Below are 20,307 nucleotides of genomic sequence, written 5' to 3' on the forward strand. Positions count from 1 at the left end.
ATGGCCAGCTTCAGATTCTGACCTGTCCCCAAATGGTCATTGACCCCAAAGCCTTCATCACAAGAAGGCTGGTTCATCGGGTCTTTGGAATTTCAGAATAATTGAAGGTGAGATAAAATGGCTCTCCTGGCCTGAATCTAGGTCCTGTTTGACAAACTCTGTGCTTTATCTGCTGAGGGGAATGGAAGCTATCAGAGTGACTTCTAGCATGTCGGTTTGGCACCTCACTAAAGTGCTATTCGAAGCTCAGACTCAGCCTAGGAGGAAAATGAAATCAGCTAGCGGCTGCCAGAGGAAAAAAGGTGAGGCTGTCCTCATGTGCTGATAAAGGTTGGCCTGCATTCTGTCCATGCTTGTTGCTTGCTTTCTCAAAGGCTACAAGTCTTTTTCCTTTATGCACTTGCCAAATAAAATCTTATCTTTCTTTAAGTGTCACGGAAAAATGCGTCTTGAATCTCTTCCTTTAGTAATTGTCTTCAGCATCATGTTGAAGGAGGCCATTGTGGATATGTCCCTCTGTTCCTGTCCACTTCCGAGCCACCATTAGGCAGGTAACATTGTTCCTCAAGGTAAAATATATTTAGTGATAATGCCCACCTATGGGGATTATGGACCAAGGAGAGAATGCCAAGTTCCAGTGTTTAGCGTGGTGTACTTCATGGTTTTCTAGGTCCTCATTTCTGCTGTGAATCTGATATTAAAAGCAGAGTAGGGGCTCAGTAAGTTAGGTCACTTGCTGCTAAGTGTGATGACCCAAATGTGATACCTGGGATCCATATTGTGGACGAAGGGAACTGACTCCTGCTAAGTGTGCTCTGACTTCCACAGGTATGCTGTGTATGTATACACATACATGTACACACACACACACACACACACACACACACACACACACACCACATTAAAAAACAAAGCAGACTGCTGGAGAGATGGCTCAGTAGTTAAGAGCACTGACTGCTCTTCTGAAGGTCCTGAGTTCAAATCCCAGCAACCACATGGTGGCTCACAAACTTCCATAATAAAATCTGATGCCCTCTTCTGGGTTTCTGAAGACAGCTACAATGTACTTACATGTAATGAATGAATGAATCTTTGGGCCCGAGCAGGACCAGAGCAGGACAGGAGGGAGAGGGGCCAGAGCGAGCAGAAAAAGTGCCTGAAGACAGCTACAGTGTACTTACATATAATAAATACATAAATCTTAAAAAAAAAAAAAGACAAAGCAGCCGGGCGTGGTGGCGCACGCCTTTAATCCCAGCACTCGGGAGGCAGAGGCAGGCGGATTTCTGAGTTCGAGGCCAGCCTGGTCTACAAAGTGAGTGCCAGGACAGCCAGGACTACACAGAGAAACCCTGTCTCGAAAAAAACCAAAAAAAAAAAAAAAAAGACAAAGCAAAGAAAGAGATAGGTACAGTCAGGTAGGACTGGTCAGCTATAGTTACATCTATAAACAAAGAGCAAACTGGCCTAGGCTACATGAACGTGTTACTCAGATGCCTATTAATTAACAAGTTATATTCCAGATCCCTGACTTGGCAAATTCCCTCCTCTGCTCCATGGTGTGTCTGCTGCACAAAGTGTCTATACAAAAGGAAAGTTGGATCTGGTCTTTGCCGTTGTCTGTAATTCCGAAGCTCATCCTCTTTAACCCGCCTCCCAATGAAAGTGCCTCCCGTGGGGCTGGCCTTGTAATTCCCTGGCGGAATGCTTACCGGGCATGTCCAAGGCCCTTAGTTTGATCCCCAGCATCTCAATTAAAGGAGAAGTTACTTATGAGCATAGCAATTTAGCAAAGAGCAGGAAAGCGGGGGCAGCGTCTTAGTTGGTGAGATCTTGGCCAGCCGGTGAACTGTTCTCTGAGCTGATTTGAGTTTGGTTTAGTTCAGCCTCATGATTTATGATTTAAATGTATCCTTTTTGCTGTGATTACAGGTCCAGGATCTCCGTTCTCACTTCATCAGCTCCCACATTTAAAGGTTAAGAGGTTGTTCAAGGGAACAATTAGGGTTTGGGAGAAAGGACTCACAGGGTACAGGGCTTTCCTAGCTCAGCAGTTCATGTGTTATGGTTTGGGGCTCTGAGCTTCTCCAGCATCTTCAGGGTCAGTGAGTCAGCAGTATTTTCAACATTATTAACTACTACTGCTACTACTACTACTACTACTACTGTAGTAGTCGTCTTCTCCTCCTCCTCTTCCTCTTCTTCCTCCTCCTCCTTCTTCTTCATTCCTAGTATCACACGAGTGTACTGTAGAATTTTCGAGAGACTTCATGGTATATAGCTTCTTTTGAGTTCTCTGTCATTTCTAGGAGTGAGAATTTTGAGAGTGACTTCTCTAGGAGAGAAGCAAGGTCCCACAGTAACTACCTGTCTTTGTCTTTGAAGAACATGACCCACCCTTCTCCAACCCCTCTGAAGACAGCCCAGCAAGAACTGAGCACAAATTACTCTAAGAACAGCTTAAATGACCTTCCAAGAAACTGCCATGGCACGTCACATCTTCCACATAGCCTTTGAAACATCATCATCTGGTGTATGGACAAGTCTCATAGCTGGAATCAGTCTAATGTCAGACTTCCACAAGTGTTCCACATGGAAGCCTTCACTCGAGGGGACAATGGTCTGGGACCCTCTGTGTCCTTAATGTCTTCTCTTTAGGAGATGGCTGTATTACAAAGTCAGTGAGAAGGGCCAGGCTCTTGCTGTCTGAAGCACCCACTTCGCTCTTCCCTGCTGAGGTTTGACTTCTTGATGCTATGGCTTGTGATTACTCCACTTCGCAGCTAGCAATTTCAGGCACCTCCTAGGTGCTCAGGAGTGCTTAATGCCCATGATCTAGTTTGATCTGGAGCACAGTGGTGGGAGGAACTAGTTGTTTTGGGTCATTATTCCCAGTGGGCATATAGGAAACTAGGACTCTTAAGTGTCTGCAAGGTGCCCTGGGGCAGCTGTGGGATGAGGTAGGATCAGGACTTACTGTTTTTGTTGCTGCTATGGTATTGGATATTTGACTTTATTGTGCCTTTGGTGACAGGAAACATGGATGGAGTCTGAGAAATTATGAGGCTGAGCAAAAGGTCCATAGGGAGAAACAGGCAGGTGGGAGGTGGCTGAGAACATGAGCTTCAGGCTGTGGAATTCAATGATTTAAAATCTGGTCCCACTGCTTGTTAGATCTATGGCTTTGACTGAGTTCACTGAGTTCACAAGCATTTACGGCTTGAAAAGCAAGTGAAAGTACGTATAGATGACATAGAACCCGGGCTGGGCTGTTAAGGTCGTATAGTGTGATGTACGCATAGACCCTTGACTTGCCTTAAATCCAGTCCCAACTTGGAATGTCTCTGCTTTGCCACATCTCAGTTCCTCCAGTGAGTTAATGAGACATTGGAGGTTGAGACACACATTTTTGGAAAGACACACTTTGAGCCCATCTTCCCCCTCCCTGCCAAATGTACCACTTATTTTTACAAATAATTAGATGACTCTCAAGAAAGAATTTGTCACCCAGGCAGTGGTGGTGCATGCTTTTAGTCCCAGCACTTGGGAGGCAGAGGCAGGCAGATTTCTGAGCTGGAGGCCAACCTGGTTTACAGAGTGAGTTCCAGGACAGCCAGGGCTACACAGAAAAATCCTGTCTCAAAAAACAAACAAACAAACAAAGAAGAAAGAAAGAGAGAGAGAGAAAGAAAGAGAAAGAAAGAAAGAAAGAAAGAAAGAAAGAAAGAAAGAAAGGAAGGAAGGAAGGAAGGAAGGAAGGAAGGAAGGAAGGAAGGAAGAAAGAAAGAAAGAAAGAAAGAAAGAATTTGTCTTAGAGGTGAAGTAGAAGGGTGGGTATATGGGAAAGAAGTCATCTTGCTGGAAATAATGGCAACCACAGCATACATCGTCAGCTCATTTGTGTTCAAGTGCGTGAACTGAGTGAAGCTGATAGAAGGGGCTGAGATCCATTCTGAAGAGCAAGGGGAAAAGTGTATTCACTGTGCTCATTCAAAGTCTGCAAAAGTGTACAGTTCAGTCGCCTGGTCTTTGTGAAACAAGGCTGACCTTTCCTATTCTCTTACCTTCGCTGCTGGGCTCAAAATGGAACATTGTTCCTTAAGAAATAGTTTGGGGGCAGCTTCCAGCTGCCCTTTGCCTCTGTTCCAGAACAGTTGTAAAGAGTTGAGTGGTAGTGGTAGAAAGCCACCATCAGGGCAGTCACAATCACGTGTATAATCGTATTAGCGAAGGCCTTCGCTTCGGGACATATAAGGGAAGGCAAAGACTGGAACCCAGTGGCCATTGTTTGTGGTCTCTGAGCTTTTAGCAGTGTTTGTGGGTGGTAACATTTGCACCTCCTCCTGTGGCCACATTTCGGCTGTAAGGTGGCTGCCAAAAGTACTTTTATGTGTAACGTTCTCCCTCTAGTGGCCAGATGGGCTTTGTAGTTACTCATTTTATTGTTTTCTTACCGTTTTTGAATAAATCATCTGCAAATTTGAAGAACCTTTCATTTAGGGGTGCTGTGGATTTAGGGTTGCTAAGAGGAAGAAGCTAAGCGAGATGGGGTACATCTTCTCTTGAGTCAGTGTTCAGGTGTTTGTTTTTATTTGTTTATTTGTTTGTGGTTTATGTGTGTGAGTGTCTTGCCTACATGGGTGTGTGTACATCACCAGTGTGTCTGGTGCCCACCAAGGTCAGATCCCTTGGATTCTGGGAACCAGACCTGGGTCCACTTCTGGAACAGCCAGTGCTCTTGTCTGCTGAGCTATCCTCTCTCCTGCTCCAGCTGCTAGCTTTGTAAAGAATAGGCAGAAAGAGAGCTTTGAAATGATTCCTCATCTTTTCAATTGGATTTTTGGAAACATTATTTTTCTTAAGAATTATCTTCTATCATCCCTTATTAAAGAACTTGTCTTTGCAGTGGGTGGATACCATTACGGAGAACCACGACCAGTCAAAATGCAGAGCTGGGGAGCCTAGTCTCAGAGTCTGAATTTACTGAATATCCCCAAACCTAAGGCTCAGAGAACATGGCAGGAGACGGAGCAGAAGGGTCACAATAGATCGAAGAGTAGAGGATTTGCTGGGAAACTGTGTCTTCCCATGTCAGAAGCTACACCCATAAAGTCTCACCAGCATGACTGCATAGTAACGTGAGGTGAGCAACAGACATTCCAAAGTGCACGGGGGAAAGCCCATGGGGCCTCAGCTCTACAGGAAGAATATTGGAATGCTGAGAGCGGGAGAAATGCTCTTCCCCAGAGAAGAGCACACCAACTGCTTATCCAATACCAAAGGTCCCTGAAAACATACATACAAGTAGCATTATAGAGACTGAGCAGGTTATATTTAGGGAAATAAACGTATATGCATATATGCAGGGAACAACAATTAATGAAAAACAGAGGCTATGTATTTGAAAGAGAACAAGTAGAGGAATATGGGAGGGAGAAAAGGAGAGAAATAATGTGATTATATTATAATCTTTAAAAAGTATTATTAATAGCTATCAAGTTTCCCCCAGAAAAATCTGTATTTTAAAAATGTATCATATGTAATGAATACCTGGGGTAAAACTAGCAACTCAAAGGAGTAAGTAGAGGTTGAGGCAGGGGGACTGTTGATTTGAGGCTGGCCTTGGCCTTAGCTATGTAGAGAGACTTTTACAAACAAACAACACAACATAAAATGTTGCTCCCCGCCACCCCCGCTCTCTATCTGGTGCTTCTCTTTTATTCTGTAAGTTCTGATCTTTCAAACCCATGGCAGTAGGTTATCATTGTCAATAGTCTCTTTCCAGGTTATTCTATGCCTTTATAAACAGTACTACATATGTATGCTAGTATGTACAGAATCAGCTGATACACACAATTATGTCTGTGCTCACACATAGAAATGATGTGTATTGTATAAAACCTTGCTTTTATAAAACAAGGTGGAGCTGGGTTATATAATTTGGTGAATAAATACCGGCTTAACATTTGTGATGGTGTGAGAGTTTGATACCCAGCACTGAAAGAAAAAGAATCTATAGATAATACTATATCTTATACACCCTGTGAAGTTCCTGTGTGTTGCTGTGGGGATGGCTCACCTTTAAGTTTACTTAAGATTTTTATTTATTTATTTATTTATTTAAGATGCATTGGTGGTTTGTCTGTATGTATGTTTGTGTGGGGATGGTTAGTAGATCTCTGCAACTGGAGTTGCAGACACTTGTGAACTGCCATGTAATTCTGGGAATTGGACCCCAGTCTTCTGGAAGAGGGGACAGTGCTCCTTATTCACTGAACCATCTCTCCAACCCCTCCTTCTTAACATTTTAAAGTGCACCTTTTAAAATATTTCATTTTTAAATTATGTGTATATGCTTGTGTTGGTGTATATGCTTGTGTTGGTGTATATGCTTGTGTCTCTGTATATGCTTGTGTCTGTGTATATGTGCATGTGAGTATATGTGCTCTCAGAGGCCACGAAGGATGGGTGGCATTCTCTGGAACTAGAGTTACAGGTGATTCACAGCTGCCATGTGATTGCTGGTAATCAGACCTGAATCCTCTGCTCTTCTTAAACCATTGGGCCATCTCTCCAACCCCTAGATGATTATTGTTGCTTTAAATTATGAGTGTGTGTGTGTCTGTCTATATGTCTCTCTGTGTACGTGTGTGTGTCTGTGTGAATATGTGAATGCAGGGACCTTCTATGGTGTTAGATCCCCTAGAGGTGGTTTGATTCACTCGTCCTGGGTGTTAGGAAGCAAACTCCGGCTCTCTGAAACAGCAGTTTTTAACCTCCGAGTCATCTCTCAAGCCTAGGTATAGTTCATTTTAAAACAATTGATTTGACTTAAACATTCCTTTACCCTAAGTATCTGGGTTTTTTTTTTTTTTTAAATCTTCATTGTTAAAAAAGTGTTTCAGCAGACCAGTTCTTTCTTATTTATCTTTGGCAATTTGTGGCAATATGTTGGTAGGACACATTCCTGGAGTCCATATGGTATATTAAAACACACAATTATCTTAATAGTGATGGATATCGCTAGCCCTGTGTAGCAGTTGACAGCACAGGAAAGGGTGTACCCATGTTATATGCCCCGACACAGGGACTCTGCTGTACTTTATCCTACTTTGAGTCTGAGAAGAGCCAGCTGAGCTCAGCAGAGGGGAAATTCTACTGCAGGGTTCAGGAATAGCTGTCTTAGGGCTGGACAGTGGTGGTGGTGAGGAAATCAAGCCCAGGTCTTCTTGTGGTCGAGCGTACAGTCTTCTCAGCGTTTTGTGGCTGAAATAGTAGCCTGGGATATGCAGCTTGGTTCACTCTTGGCTGAAAATGACTCCAGTTTGCAGAAGTGATGCCCTGTTAATCAGTTCCATGCCCTGGAGCAGATTCTTTCCACTCTGCCCGCTGCCCACAATTGACAGTGACCTCCTAAGTGCCTGAAGTTCTAATACGGAGGCTTCTCCGCCTGTGGTTTGGTAAGCCGGGTCCCTTGCTGAGTTAATAAAACTGACTTTTTCTACATCTCGCTCATTCAGGCTGGTTCTGACCTCATGTGCCTCTGAGAGTTAATAAGCATGGTCTAAGAGTCAGAGAGGCCTCGAATGCTACTTAGTCTCATCATAGCCCAACACCTCATCCCTTTAGTCCATCTTAGGATCTGCAGGATTGGTCTCTGGACCAGGCCCAACTTGTACTAGAAGCGTTTTTTTTAAGAGACTGTCCAAAATACATTCTCCTGAGTGTTCTCTCAGAGGACTTAGTTTGTTGGATCAAAATCAGTCCTAGGATTATAAGCCTGAAGTTTCTGTTCTTACCTTCTTAGCTGTGAAACCTCTTGCCTCTTGGGAGATTAGGCTGTAGTATGTGTGAAAAGTGGATTTGAATTATATTGAACCCTCTCTCTTACAGAGAAATGGAAGGGAGGGCTTTCTGGAAAACTGCATAGAGACATTAGATTAAGTGAGTTATTCCTGGATCATTTTGGTGGCCTTGTTATTTGGGACTTCCTTAGTTTGTATTTCTTACCTCTTATTTGAGTAGCAACAAAACAAAACAAAACAAAGAGTTGGGAAGGGTCCTCACCTTTGGCACAGACCTGTTGTAGACCCCCTGGGAGTTAGTACAAAGGCAGTGCCAGCCAAAGAAAACCTGAAAACCTGATATAAGTAGGTTATTTTATTTTAAAGTGTCGTGTGTGTGTGTATACATGCACATGTGCTAGCATGCACACCTTATTTACTGCAGGTGCATTGGAGACCAGGAAAGGATATTAGATTTCCTGCAGCTGAAGTTACAAGTGGTTGTGAGCTACCTCAGTGGGCGCTATGAACTGAGCAGGCTGTGTGTCTTTTCTCTAGTCCCTGAAACCAAGGCTTTATAATGCTTCAAGCACCAGTAGCTACCATAAGCCTTAGTATAGATCGAAACTCCTCTATAGTTGCTCCTACACAGTGGCTGCTTACTAAATATTGCTAAATGACCAGAGGTTTTAATATTTGTGTGATTGAGGACAAAGTGGATCTTCTAGCAACTTCCTGATGCTATGTAGCCTTTAAGTTATACTTGCCATGTGCTTTTGTTGTTGTTGGAAACTGGAGGTTTTGTACCATGATCATGGTTCCCAAACTTCTATGTCTTGTAATCTCTGCAAGACTCTTCTTATAAGCAGGTTGGCACTGTGACAAGAGGTGAATTCTTATTCTGTGTCCCCAGAGCAACATTCTTTACGGGCTGAAACTGGGGCCAGAGTACTTCAAATGACTTTCTTCATAGATAGAAAAGAACAAAGTAAAAGTTAACGTTTGTGTGCCCAGCAAACCCAAGATTCATACTTGAGATTCGCCTGTCCCCAGGCCCCCAGCCTCCAATGCTGCGATTATAAGTATGCCTCATTACAGCTGGGGTTTTATGTGGGTTATGGAGACTGAACACGGGTTCATTCCCACATTACTGAACTCATACTTAACCAGGGAATCTCCTCAGATGAGCTATCTCCCTAGTCCCCAGACTCTGAGAAAAATTTAAAGATATTTTAAAATCGGATACTGTACGATTATGTGGTGAAAAGAACACATTTTTATCTGTTTGGAATATTAAAAATGGAAAGCAATATGTATATATAAATACACACATTGTATTTATATATAAGTTCATAGCAGAAATGGAAGAAAAAAGCCTAACCTGTATAAATAAATACTAGGGTTCTAGGTCCCCTTTAAAATACCAGAACTTGCTCTGATCTCCCCAGGTCCCGTCATCCCAGGTCCCGCTGTTTCCTGTAGGGAGACATGCTTGCCCAAGTCCCTGTTTGATCATGTTTTTCTTTTTTTCTCCTCTCCTGTTTATCTCCTTTTTAAATGCTGTTCTAGTGGCCAGGACTTGGGTTTGACGAGAACAAATTTGGCAGATGTGCTTTTCTGGCAACAATGCCAGCCTGTGTGATGTTCTTTGTGACTTTTTTTTTTTCATTTTTGGGTACAGCCAGTTCAGAACAAGATGTGCTCTTGTGAAACTTTAAGTCAGTTTTGATGGTTAAATATTCAAAGAGGCAGTGTCTGAATATGAAAGCTACCGTGCAGACATCTTTCACTAGGAGTACAGGGTTGGGGTGAAAAATCAGTGTTTGTGGGAAGAAGTAGAAAACTCAGATCATTTTATTTTACTGTGTGTGGAGGGTAATGTGTGCACGTGTGTGTAGGCACATCTGCATGCTTCAGGTTTTGGGTAGGTAGTGTAGACACATGTGTAGGCACATCTGCATGCTTCAGGTTGAAGTTCGGTGCCTTCTTCCATTGCTCTCCGCCTTGTTTTTTGAGATAGAATCTCTCACTGAACCTGGAGCTCAATGACTGACCAGTCTGACTAGCCATTGACCACGAGGCATCCCTTTGGTTTCTGCCTCTTTGGTACTAAGACTTGCAGTCCCATGCATGGTTTTTGAGGCTCTGGGACTCTGACCTTCTGGCCTCATGCTCACATGGCATGCACTTTGCCCAGGGAGCCCTTTTCCCAGCATCACAATCAAGGTTTGTTGGTGGTGGTGTTCTGTTTTTTTTTTTTTTTTTTGCCCCCCTTTTTACAGTTCACACTTGAATTTTGTGACTAAAAAACCAAAAAAGTTGTACAAACTCTATGTCTGAGGCTTCGAGTTCTCCTGGCTGTTTCTCTTCCAGTGATGACAAAGGCATTTCAGCGCATCTTCATGTTAATGCACCTGAGTTGGTGGACAGTGCAGGGTCATTTCTCAGCTTGCATAACTTTTCATCCTCCATCTTGTCCATCTCTTGTTTCTATCCGTATCTTTATTACTTCTGACAGCTACATACAGATTCTCATTGTCTGCCATAGACAGTCTTGTATCTGGTCTTCCTGAGCCTCTCTGACAACTTCCCTCTGCTGGTTACTCATTTGGGCAAGGTGCCAAGTTGGCATGTGCAGGTCCTGTACTATATAGGCACCCAAAGACCATATGAGACCCGTGCAAATGGCTCTCATTCAGAATGTCTGTAGATTTTCTATTAAGGGAGACTAAGTGCTTTGAGAATTAAGAATGCTTTTTGTTTTTAATTCTCCAGCATGTAATAGATTAGGGGCTCAAAAGCATTTGCCGAATAAGTTATAAGTGCAGGGTCCTAACTTTATAAATCTTGAATGTATGAGAATAATTAACAAACATTTGTGAGTTAATTGGCTGACTGAATAAGTAACAGAATTTTAAAAACTTTATTCTTCTTACTTTTAATGATTTATTTATCTATCTTGAAGACATTAAGGAAAAGGTCCACAATATAATTGCTAATATATAACTTACTCTGAACAAGCCAAAACTTTGAGAACAATTTTAGCAAAGCACATTTGGATGGAGTGGATGCTGGTGTCTATTAAGGATCTACATTTCTGAGCTGTGTTTGAACATCAAGGGTTGCTGTGGCTAGAGCTGGGGAAGACGTGAGTTGGCTCCTGGAGAGGAAGTGGATCTTATGCTGTTTGCAGGAGTTAGGTAGATAAGGGATACACAGTGGCCAGCAAACAATTCTTACAAAACCCCAAAACTCAAATAGAAGGGATCCAGTTATGTTCAGATGTAAACTAGGAGGCACAGTTTGTCTTTGTTTGGTTTCTGTTATTGTAATAAAGCACTATAACCAAGGTAATTTGGAGAGGAAAAAAATTATTTGGCTTATTTGTGTCTCAGATTACAATCTCTTGAGAGAAGCTGAGGTAGGAGCTGAAGTAGAGGCCATGGAGGAATGCTGCTGGCTTCTCATGGCTTGCTTAGTTTGCTTTCTTTTCTACCGCAGGCCCACCTGCTCAGGGGTGGCACTGTCCTGAGTGGACTGGACCTCCATACATCAATCATTAATCAAGAAAATGGCTCAGACTTGATTAAAGGCAATCTAGATTTGTATGTTACCACTCTCCCCTGTGTGCTGTTTAAATGATTTGTAGTGGCAGCTTATGAAGAGGTACAACCAGTCAAGTGATGGAGGGAGGTGTAGAGAGTGGGCATAGTGGGAAAACATCATTGGGTATAGAGTTGGAATGAGTGATGTCCTTGCTTAGTAATTGGTTGTCTTTGTCAATTCGTATGCCTATTCAACATGTCTGGACCAAAGGATTATCAGGTTAGCCATGTATGACATAACACAGATGGATCTGGGGTAGATCAGGTCATTTGTATTTCCCCATTTAACCATGGTTGTATGTCATAAGGCTGGGTGTGTGGCTGATAAAGATGTTGACAAGGTGACTTCAGGCTGATGAAATTGATGCACAATTAGGTGGTATCAGATGGAAACAAGACATGGGATGAAATGGTGGGAGGAGAGAGAGGGAAGTAGGAAGGGAGTAAGAAATGGTGGAGAAGAATATATTATTAGCTGTCTTGTTATTTTCAGGAGTCTAATAGTCATGTAAAAAATAAGTGTAAGGGACAGACAGCAAGAAATTACAGCCATATTTGAAAAGATCACCAGAGGGAAGAAAATAATGAGTATTCTGCAACAACAGTGGTGAGGGAGGAAGTATAATTTAAAGTAACAAGTACATATATATGTGTACACACACACACACACACACACACACACACACACATACACACACATATGAGTATTGCCCTTTGAAGGTCAAGTTAAACATCCTCTAGAAGACAATACTGTTATCAAGGCTTAAGGTAAGAGAAAGAGATTTTCAGTGACCTGCTGCAATGCTATGTTTAGAAATCTGGCAGCCACCTTAAATGATGATAAGACACTGAATGTTAAAGGCAGAGGGCTTCTTGTGGGAAGAGATGGGAGGAATCCAAAGCTGGTGGCCAAGGGCGTAGGCCACAAAGAAGCATGGGGTAAGGAGGCAAGGAGCGTAGAGTCTCTATGAGTTACCTTGATACTTTGAGAACTGTATTAGCCTTGCCAGGGAGTTGTTCCCTTGTCTCCTTGATAAGCATCAAGGCAAGGACAGCTGTGGGAGAACTGTGGATAAAAGTGTCCTCATAACCAGACGAGCGAAGCCACATACAAGGCTGGCTGTAAATGTGAGTGAAAGTTGGCAGAAACACTGAATGTTTCTAAATTCCATCATCTTTGCTTATGCCTTGGCTTTCACCGAGGTGGTGATATTTGAATGGGTAATAAAATAATGACCTTCTTGGGTCCATAAATTACTATGTAGTTTCTGTAAATTTGTTTTTCTCATCTTTCAGTAAAACCATAAATTGTGTTATAACAAATAAGATTTTCATATAGTTGTTCTATTAACATCAAATAAGAGAAACCTCTGGGTCATTGTAGTTCTGTATTAGGGTTTAAAAATGAGAGCTTCATTCTGCTGAGCAGGCATTGAAAACAAACCAGGAGATTTATTTATCACGCTCAAATATAATGGGGTCACAAACAATAAATTATCATTACTACAGAAACAATTTAATCATATAAACTATTACTTTTGGGGGGCATTTTCACCATCTTTTAAATATGATATTGACAAGAATCAATATAAAACTTTTTAAAAAAATATTTATTTATTTTATGTATGTAAGTACACTGTCGCTCTTTAAAGACACACCAGAAGAGGACTTGGGATCCCATTACAGATGGTTGTGAGCCACCATGTGATTGCTGGGAATTGAACTCAAGACTCTGGAAAAGGAGTCAGTGCTCTTAACTGTTGAGCCATCTCTCCAGCCCAATATAAAATTTAAAAAATCACGTGTAATCCACTATATAAACAAACTCAAAGACAAAAACCACATGATCATCACATTAGATGCTGAGAAACCATTTGCCAAAATCCAACACCGCTTCATGATAAAAGTCTTGGAAAGATCAGGAATTCAAGACCCATACCTAAACATAATAAAAGCAATATACAGCAAACCAGTAGCCAACATCAAACTAAATGGAGAGAAACGTGAAGCAATAGCACTAAAATTAGGGACTAGACAAGGCTGCCCACTCTCTCCCTACCTATTCAATATAGTACTTGAAGTCCTAGTACAATTAGACAACAAAAGGAGATCAAAGGGATACAAATTGGAAAGGAAAAAGTCAAAATATCACTATTTGCAGATGATATGATAGTATATAAAAATGAATTGGTGTGACTTTAACTAAGCAAGTAAAAAATCTGTATGATAAGAACTTCAAGTCTCTGAAGAAAGAAATCAAAGAAGATCTCAGAAGATGGAAAGATCTCCCATGCTCATGGATTGGCAGGATTAATGTAGTAAAAATGGCCTTCTTGCCGAAAGCAATCTATAGATTCAATGCAATCCCCATCAAACTTCCAACTCAATTCTTCACTGAGTTAGAAAGGGCCGGGGGTGGTGGTGCACACCTTTAATCCCAGCACTCAGGAGGCAGAGGCAGGTGGATTTCTGAGTTCGAGGCCAGCCTGGTCTACAAAGTGAGTTCCAGGACAGCCAGGGCTATACAGAGAAACCCTGTCTTGGACAAGAAAAAAAAAGAAAGAAAGAAAGAAAGAAAGAAAGAAAGAAAGAAAGAAAGAAAGAAAGAAAGAAAGAAAGAAAGAAAGAAAGAAAGAAAGGAAGGAAGGAAGAAAGAAAAAGAAAGAAAGAAAGAAAGAAAGGAAGGAAGGAAGGAAGGAAGGAAGGAAGAAAGGAAGGAAGGAAGGAAGGAAGGAAGAAAGAAAGGGCAATTTGCAAATCCATCTGGAATAACAAAGAAACCTAGGATAGCAAAAACTCTTCTCAACAATAAAAGAACCTCTGGTGGAATCACCATCCCTGACCTCAAGCTGTACTACAGAGCAATTGTGATAAAAACTGCATGGTACTGGTACAGTGACAGACAGGTGGATCAATGAAATAGAACTGAAGACCCAGCTGGTTTCCTGCCTTGCTTTGGGTTACAGTTAATTAAGTTGAATGAATCTCAGAAGAGACATTAAACTTTGGACTTTTAACATTGTTGCGACTGCTATAGACTATGAGGACTTTGAAAGTTGGACTAAATGCATTTTGCATTATGCTATGTTAGTATGGCCCCCATAGACTCATGATTTTGAACAAGTCTATGGGGACCAGGGAGTGGAATGTGATGGTTTGTATTTCCTTGGACCAGGGAGTGGCACCATCTGAAGGTGTGGCCTTGTTGGAATAGGTGTGTCACTGTGGGTGTGGGCATAAGATCCTCACCCTAGTTGCCTGGAAGTCAGTCTTCCACTAGCAGCCTTTGGATGAAGACATAGAACTCTCAGCTCCTCCTGCGCCATGCCTGCCTGGATACTGCCATGCTCCCACCTTGATGATAATGGACTGAACCTCTGAACCTGTAAGCCAGCCCCAATTAAATGTTGTTTTTTATAAGACTCGCCTTGGTCATGGTGTCTGTTTACAGCAGTAAAACCCTAACTAAGACATCCTATAATCCACCTTTAATGGAAATGATGAAATGAAAAACTTTAAACATTGGAGTAAAGCCAGCTTTGGATAGCTGGCTTGAGTTTCAGCAATGACTCCTGTTGGGGTTGGAGAGATGGCTCAGTGGTTAAGAGCACTGACTGCTCTTCCAGAGGTCCTGAGTTCAATTCCCAACAACCACATGGTGGCTCACAGCCATCTGTAATGGGATCTGATGCCCACGTCGGGTGTGTCTGAAAACAGCTACAGTGTGCTCATTATATATAAAAAATTAATAAATACAATTTTAATAGAGAAAAGAAATGACCCCTGTTACTACAGTGAACATGTTAGTTTGATGACAATACAGTGATTTATAAAGTTAAGAAGGATGCTGTAAAGAAAATTAAAGAAAAAAGTAAAAGGAAAAGAACTTATAGAAAGAACCTATCCATTATCTATCTGTCTGTTGTCTATCATCTTTTTACATAAAGGGGATTTATTAGAATGGCTTACAAGCTGTGCCATTCAACAACAGTTGTCTACCAATGGAAGGAAGAATTCAGTAGTTGCTTAATTCGAAAGGCTGGATGTCTTAGCTGGTTTTCAGTATATGCTGGATCCTGAAGAACTATTTCTTCAGAATTAAACATTATAATTAAATCTATAAGTAAATCACGAGGTTTGATTAATAAAGAATCCCTCAATGGTATGCCCAACCACTTGCATTTAAGTAAAATATAGATGTAGTCAAGTTGATAGCCAAGAATATTCATCACATTCTCCCGATGCTGCTGTGTCCAGTCTTTAGCAACCACTAATTTGTTACAGCTCTGTTTCGAGGTTTCTTTGGGTTCTACGTAGTTACATTAAATAAGGAAATGCTAAACTGCCTTGCAAAATACCTATATAATTTTGTAACCCCACTAATCATATGTGATGTTCCAATATCTCTATACCCTTGTCAACTTTTATCATGGCCATTCTGACTTTAGCTGTTAGAGTGTATGTGGAGTGGTTGCTGTGGCTTTGACTTGTATATCACTAATTAATGAACTTAAGTAAACTTTTTCATTGTCTTCCTTACTGTGTATACATATATATACACACACACAGGATATATATATATATATATATATATATATATATATATATATCCATCAGAGAAATAGTTTTTCAAATTGTTTGCATTTACTTTTGTAGTAGACTTTTACGGAACAGTTTCAGATTTATGGAAAAACTTGAGAACTGAGTTCTGGCACCCAGAGCCACCGACTGTCGTCACACTTTACACCCCATCTTCACATGCTACACATGTTACAGTTACTGAATCAACATTGACATGTCACACTTAAGTGAAGTCTGGAGTTGACACTGTAGCTTCCCAGGACATCACATCATATCTAGATGTCCTCTCTCCTCTGCCTCCTCTTGGCTGTGGCCGTTTCTGACTTAACTTTTTTTTTTTTTTTATTTTTATAATTCAAGAAAAAAAAAGTCTATTTTGGGTGTTTTGCCTGAATGTAAGTGTACCACATTTATATAGCGCTGAAGGGGGCCAAAAGAGGGTACTAGATATTCTAGAACTGGAGTTCAGATGGATGCTGGAACTGAACGCAGGTCTTTTGGAAGAATGGCCAGTGCTTTTTAACTCCTGAGCCAGTTCTCCTGCTCTGACTTTCCTTGTCTTTGATGATGTTGGCAGTTTCTGAGGATCTATGGTCAAAATTTTTGTAGAATGCTTCTTTATTGCATTTATCTTACTTTCCCCCCTCATGACCAGAGTCAGGTGATGGGACTTAGGAAGATCACAGAAATGAAGTGCTATGTTTATCACACCATGAGAGTCATATAAATACATTTTTAAAGTCACAGTCAATCAGGATCCTTAAATCTTTTAAATCTTTTTACATATTTTTCTCTGACAAGTATAAGCATCAGACTTATAGGCTTCAGCCTTAACCTTAGGACTAGGGTTTTCAGGAGTTTGTTTTATTTAAGAGTAAGAAAGTACATGAGGCTGCGCCAGTTTAAGTTGAGAATGGCCCCAATGGGCGCATACAGTTGGATACTTGGTTTCCATTTGCAGTTAGGGAAGGAAAAGGAGGTGTAGCCTTGTTGGAGGAGGTGTGTCACTGAGAGTGGGCATTGGGGCTTCCAAGACTCATGCTATTCTCAGTTTTCTCTGTCTTGTGCTTGCAGATCAAGATATGAGCTCTCCTCTGTTCCTGCTGCCACTTCTTTGCCATCCTGGTCTCTCATTGGAAACATAAGTCCAACTTTCTTTTAGAAGTTGCCTTAGTCATGGTGTTTTATCAGAGCAATAGAAAGTAACAAGACAAAGAACACTCTCTCTCTTTCTTTCTTTCTCTCTCTCTCTTTCTCTCTCTCTCTCTCTCTCTCTCTCTCTCTCTCTCTCTCTCTCTCTCTCTCTCTCTCAGGTTTCTTGTATTGTTTTCCCTGTGGCTGAAGTACCACAGGGCTGGGTGCTGATGTGTCTGAGTAGATTGTCCTTTGTGAATACACCCCAGGCAAGATGGAGATGTTCAATAGAGTGCAGGTAAAACGCAGCAAACGACTGCTTAACCAGATAGTGAGCCAAAAATGTCCCCCTCCCCCAAAGATTTCCTTCTTGCTTCTTATGTAGTTTAGGTCCTTTAGTAACAGTGTAACAAAAAGAACCATTTTGGAGTGAGAGATACAAGCTGACTTATGAAAAATAGGATCCCCCTTGCCCCAAGAAATCTAAGTACTGGAAAGATTTAATTATTTCTCAGAGAGAAATAATTAGTTTGGAGGCAACTGATTTTGACAATGTACCCTTGAAACTTGGGCCATTTTATGTACAGTCTACTATCTTGTTCCCAGGGAATAATTTCTGAAGCTGTGAGATCATACACTCTGCTATACTCACAGCACCTTTACTGAGATAAATCACATACTTTTTTTCCCTAATGGGCAACTAACACTTAGGTTATTACACTGGAATAGGATGTTATAAATAATAGAAATCTCTTTTGCAAGCCCAGAGCCTTCTTATAGTATGGTTTATATGTACTGCTGAAATTGATTTCTTTTTACTAATAATATACATGACTATTTGCCTTTTAAGATATTTAATTTCCAAAGAATATCCATAGAATGAACCTGATATTTCAAAGAGCTGTCTGTGTATTTATTCATCTGTGGTACACATGCTGGAATCCGGAGCTTCTGCATGCTAGGCAGGTGCTCCACCCCTGGGCTGTACTCTCCAGACTGCAGCTGACTATGTTTCTCTATTATCCTTCTGTAACAAGGGCAGTTAGAAGATAGAAGCCTTTGTCGCTCCACAACTTTAAATGGAATTATGAAACGCCCACTTGCTTCTATAGTGTTGACAGGGTTATTCTTGTGAAGGAGTGAGGCTGTTGGAGGTTTTGAAACCTAACTTCACAAGCCCTGCAACACCGCCAAGAGGATAGCAAAACCTTTACAATAGGCTTCCTCTCTTGACCTGACTAGAAATGGAAATCACTGGTTGTGCTTCATTACTGTCGGTGGTTAATAAGATTTAGCAGGTAAACTTAACAGCCATCCTCCTGAATTCATGTTTAGAGCCAAACAAGTAATAAGATCAGGAGTCAAACAGATAGAAGACAGCTTTATTGCCGGCAAGACTAGCCAAAAAGCAATACATGAGGTTTGCTCAAATGTGAGGCAGCAGTAGCTTAACACTGTAGGCTCCTCACCTACAAGAGCAGAGGCATCCATCCAGTCAGGACTAGCAGTATTTTTCTCCAGTGCCAGATACCTTGTTGATTTGCTCTGAATGACCCTTTGCCAGGGTCGTCCTGGCTTTAGGATGGCTGTTCTAACTCCAGCCATCAGGTCTGACTTCTGGTTTCCAAGAAGAAATACAAGGATTCATCCTGTTTGCTTGTATCCTGTTAGTTACAACATATCTACTTACCCACACTTAGCTACAAAGACAAGTATTCTGGGAGAGAGTGTATTGATGGACATTCCATCTGGGCCAAATTGCTGAGTTGAATCTAGGGAACCTGGCAGAGGCAGGGCTGGGCATCCCCTTGTCTTACAGGGATGAGCAAGATGCAGACTATGAGGTAGCTTTCCCTTGAGAGTAGTTTGCTTGTAGGAGATGAACCCAGATGGTATTTTATCACTTAATGCTTGGCTCCCTCTGATTTCTGTTCGCAAAGGGGCTGGCAGGTAGGATCTCCTTTCCTAACTGGTGCCTGGATTTTCTAAGGGGCCATATATAGTGAACTGTCATAGGGCAGGAAAGTGGTGCATGACTGGGCCCCACAGTAACAAGGCTTTCTTGGTGGGCTACAGTCTATCTTTTCTTTGTCTTTACTCCTTATTTGGTTAAGGAATCTTCCTGAATAGTCATAAGAGAGTTCTTCTCCTGGCAAAATATCTTTGGCTGCGAAAAGGGCCAGCTTAGGTACCATTGAGTCAATTCGGACAGGAATCATCAACAGATTTGGTTCACAAGAATGGTTTAGGAATCTCCCAATATTTCCTATGTAGGTAGGGTCGACAAATGTTTCCATGATCTGTCCATTGTAAATGTGTTCCCTGATGGCAATGATGTAATTCGGGTCATGCGATGTTTGTAGGTGAATTCTTCTTTGCACTTCAGAGAATCCTAACACCTCCCCAGCATACTCACAGACGAATCTTCCCTTGGGTATAGATTCCAAGGTCCGAAGTCCCCAGCCTTTTTTTTCTGTCTGGAACACCTGGAGAAGGAAGTGTAGGCCATTCTGGACCACCCTATTTCTGCAGTGCATGCCACACTGGCACAGAGCATTGCATTCAAAAACTGGCTTGGCGTACTCTCCTTCCGATCCCACATCCCTAAGGCATAAATTGTCATCGTAGTTATTCTCATGGCGAAGACAGGAGCAAGTGCTAGGGACACATGGAGTTTCAATGCAAGCACATCCAGGGAAGGTTATTTGTGTGGGGTCGATGTCTGCTCCAGGCCCAGCGACATGATCAGGAGTATACTGCAAAAATGAGTAACACTGGTTAGAGTGGTGTTCATATATTTCATATGGAAGTAATGTATGTACAGCTATTAATGGGGATACTTTCACATTCCAGCACATATGAACTATGACAAGACAAGCCTGCAAGAATACAACATTGAAGCTTTACCCTAGAAGATCCTTTCTTACTTACAGAAATTAAGTTTTAAAGATTTGTTTTGATTTTTACTCATGTGAATGTGTGTGTCTGTGTATGTTACATGTGTGTAGATACCCACAGAGGTCGGAAGAGGACATTTGATCCTCTGGAGCTGAAGTCACAGGTTATGAGCTGCTCGACAAGAGTGCTGCAAACCAAACTCAGGTCCTTTGCAGACACAGCAAGGTCTCTGAAGCCCAGGGGCCTCTCTCCAGCCCCACAAATTCCCTTCCAAAATTCAAAGTTTTGTGGTCTTACAGGAATAA

General features: G+C 41.7%; 1 protein-coding gene and 1 long non-coding RNA gene across 2 annotated transcripts in view; one reads left to right on the plus strand and one right to left on the minus strand.

Annotated features, from left to right (window-relative positions):
* LOC115031281 (uncharacterized) overlaps positions 1–20,307 on the plus strand; it is a 21,211-nt gene continuing 904 nt past the window's right edge. Inside the window, exon 1 of the long non-coding RNA XR_003836880.2 lies at positions 1–302. This is a non-coding gene — a long non-coding RNA (uncharacterized LOC115031281). The remainder of the gene's footprint in view (positions 303–20,307) is intronic.
* Positions 18,459–20,307, minus strand: part of LOC110296632 (histone-lysine N-methyltransferase SETMAR) — an 11,938-nt gene continuing 10,089 nt past the window's right edge. Inside the window, 2 exon segments of the mRNA XM_021165339.3 lie at positions 18,459–19,102; positions 19,105–19,860. Of these exon segments, the coding sequence (XP_021020998.2) occupies positions 19,070–19,102; positions 19,105–19,860 (789 nt within the window). The 3' untranslated portion in view covers positions 18,459–19,069.

This window comes from Mus caroli, unplaced genomic scaffold (genome assembly GCF_978045245.1).
Source record: "Mus caroli unplaced genomic scaffold, Mus_caroli_1 scaffold_7, whole genome shotgun sequence".
NCBI lineage: Eukaryota > Metazoa > Chordata > Mammalia > Rodentia > Muridae > Mus > Mus caroli.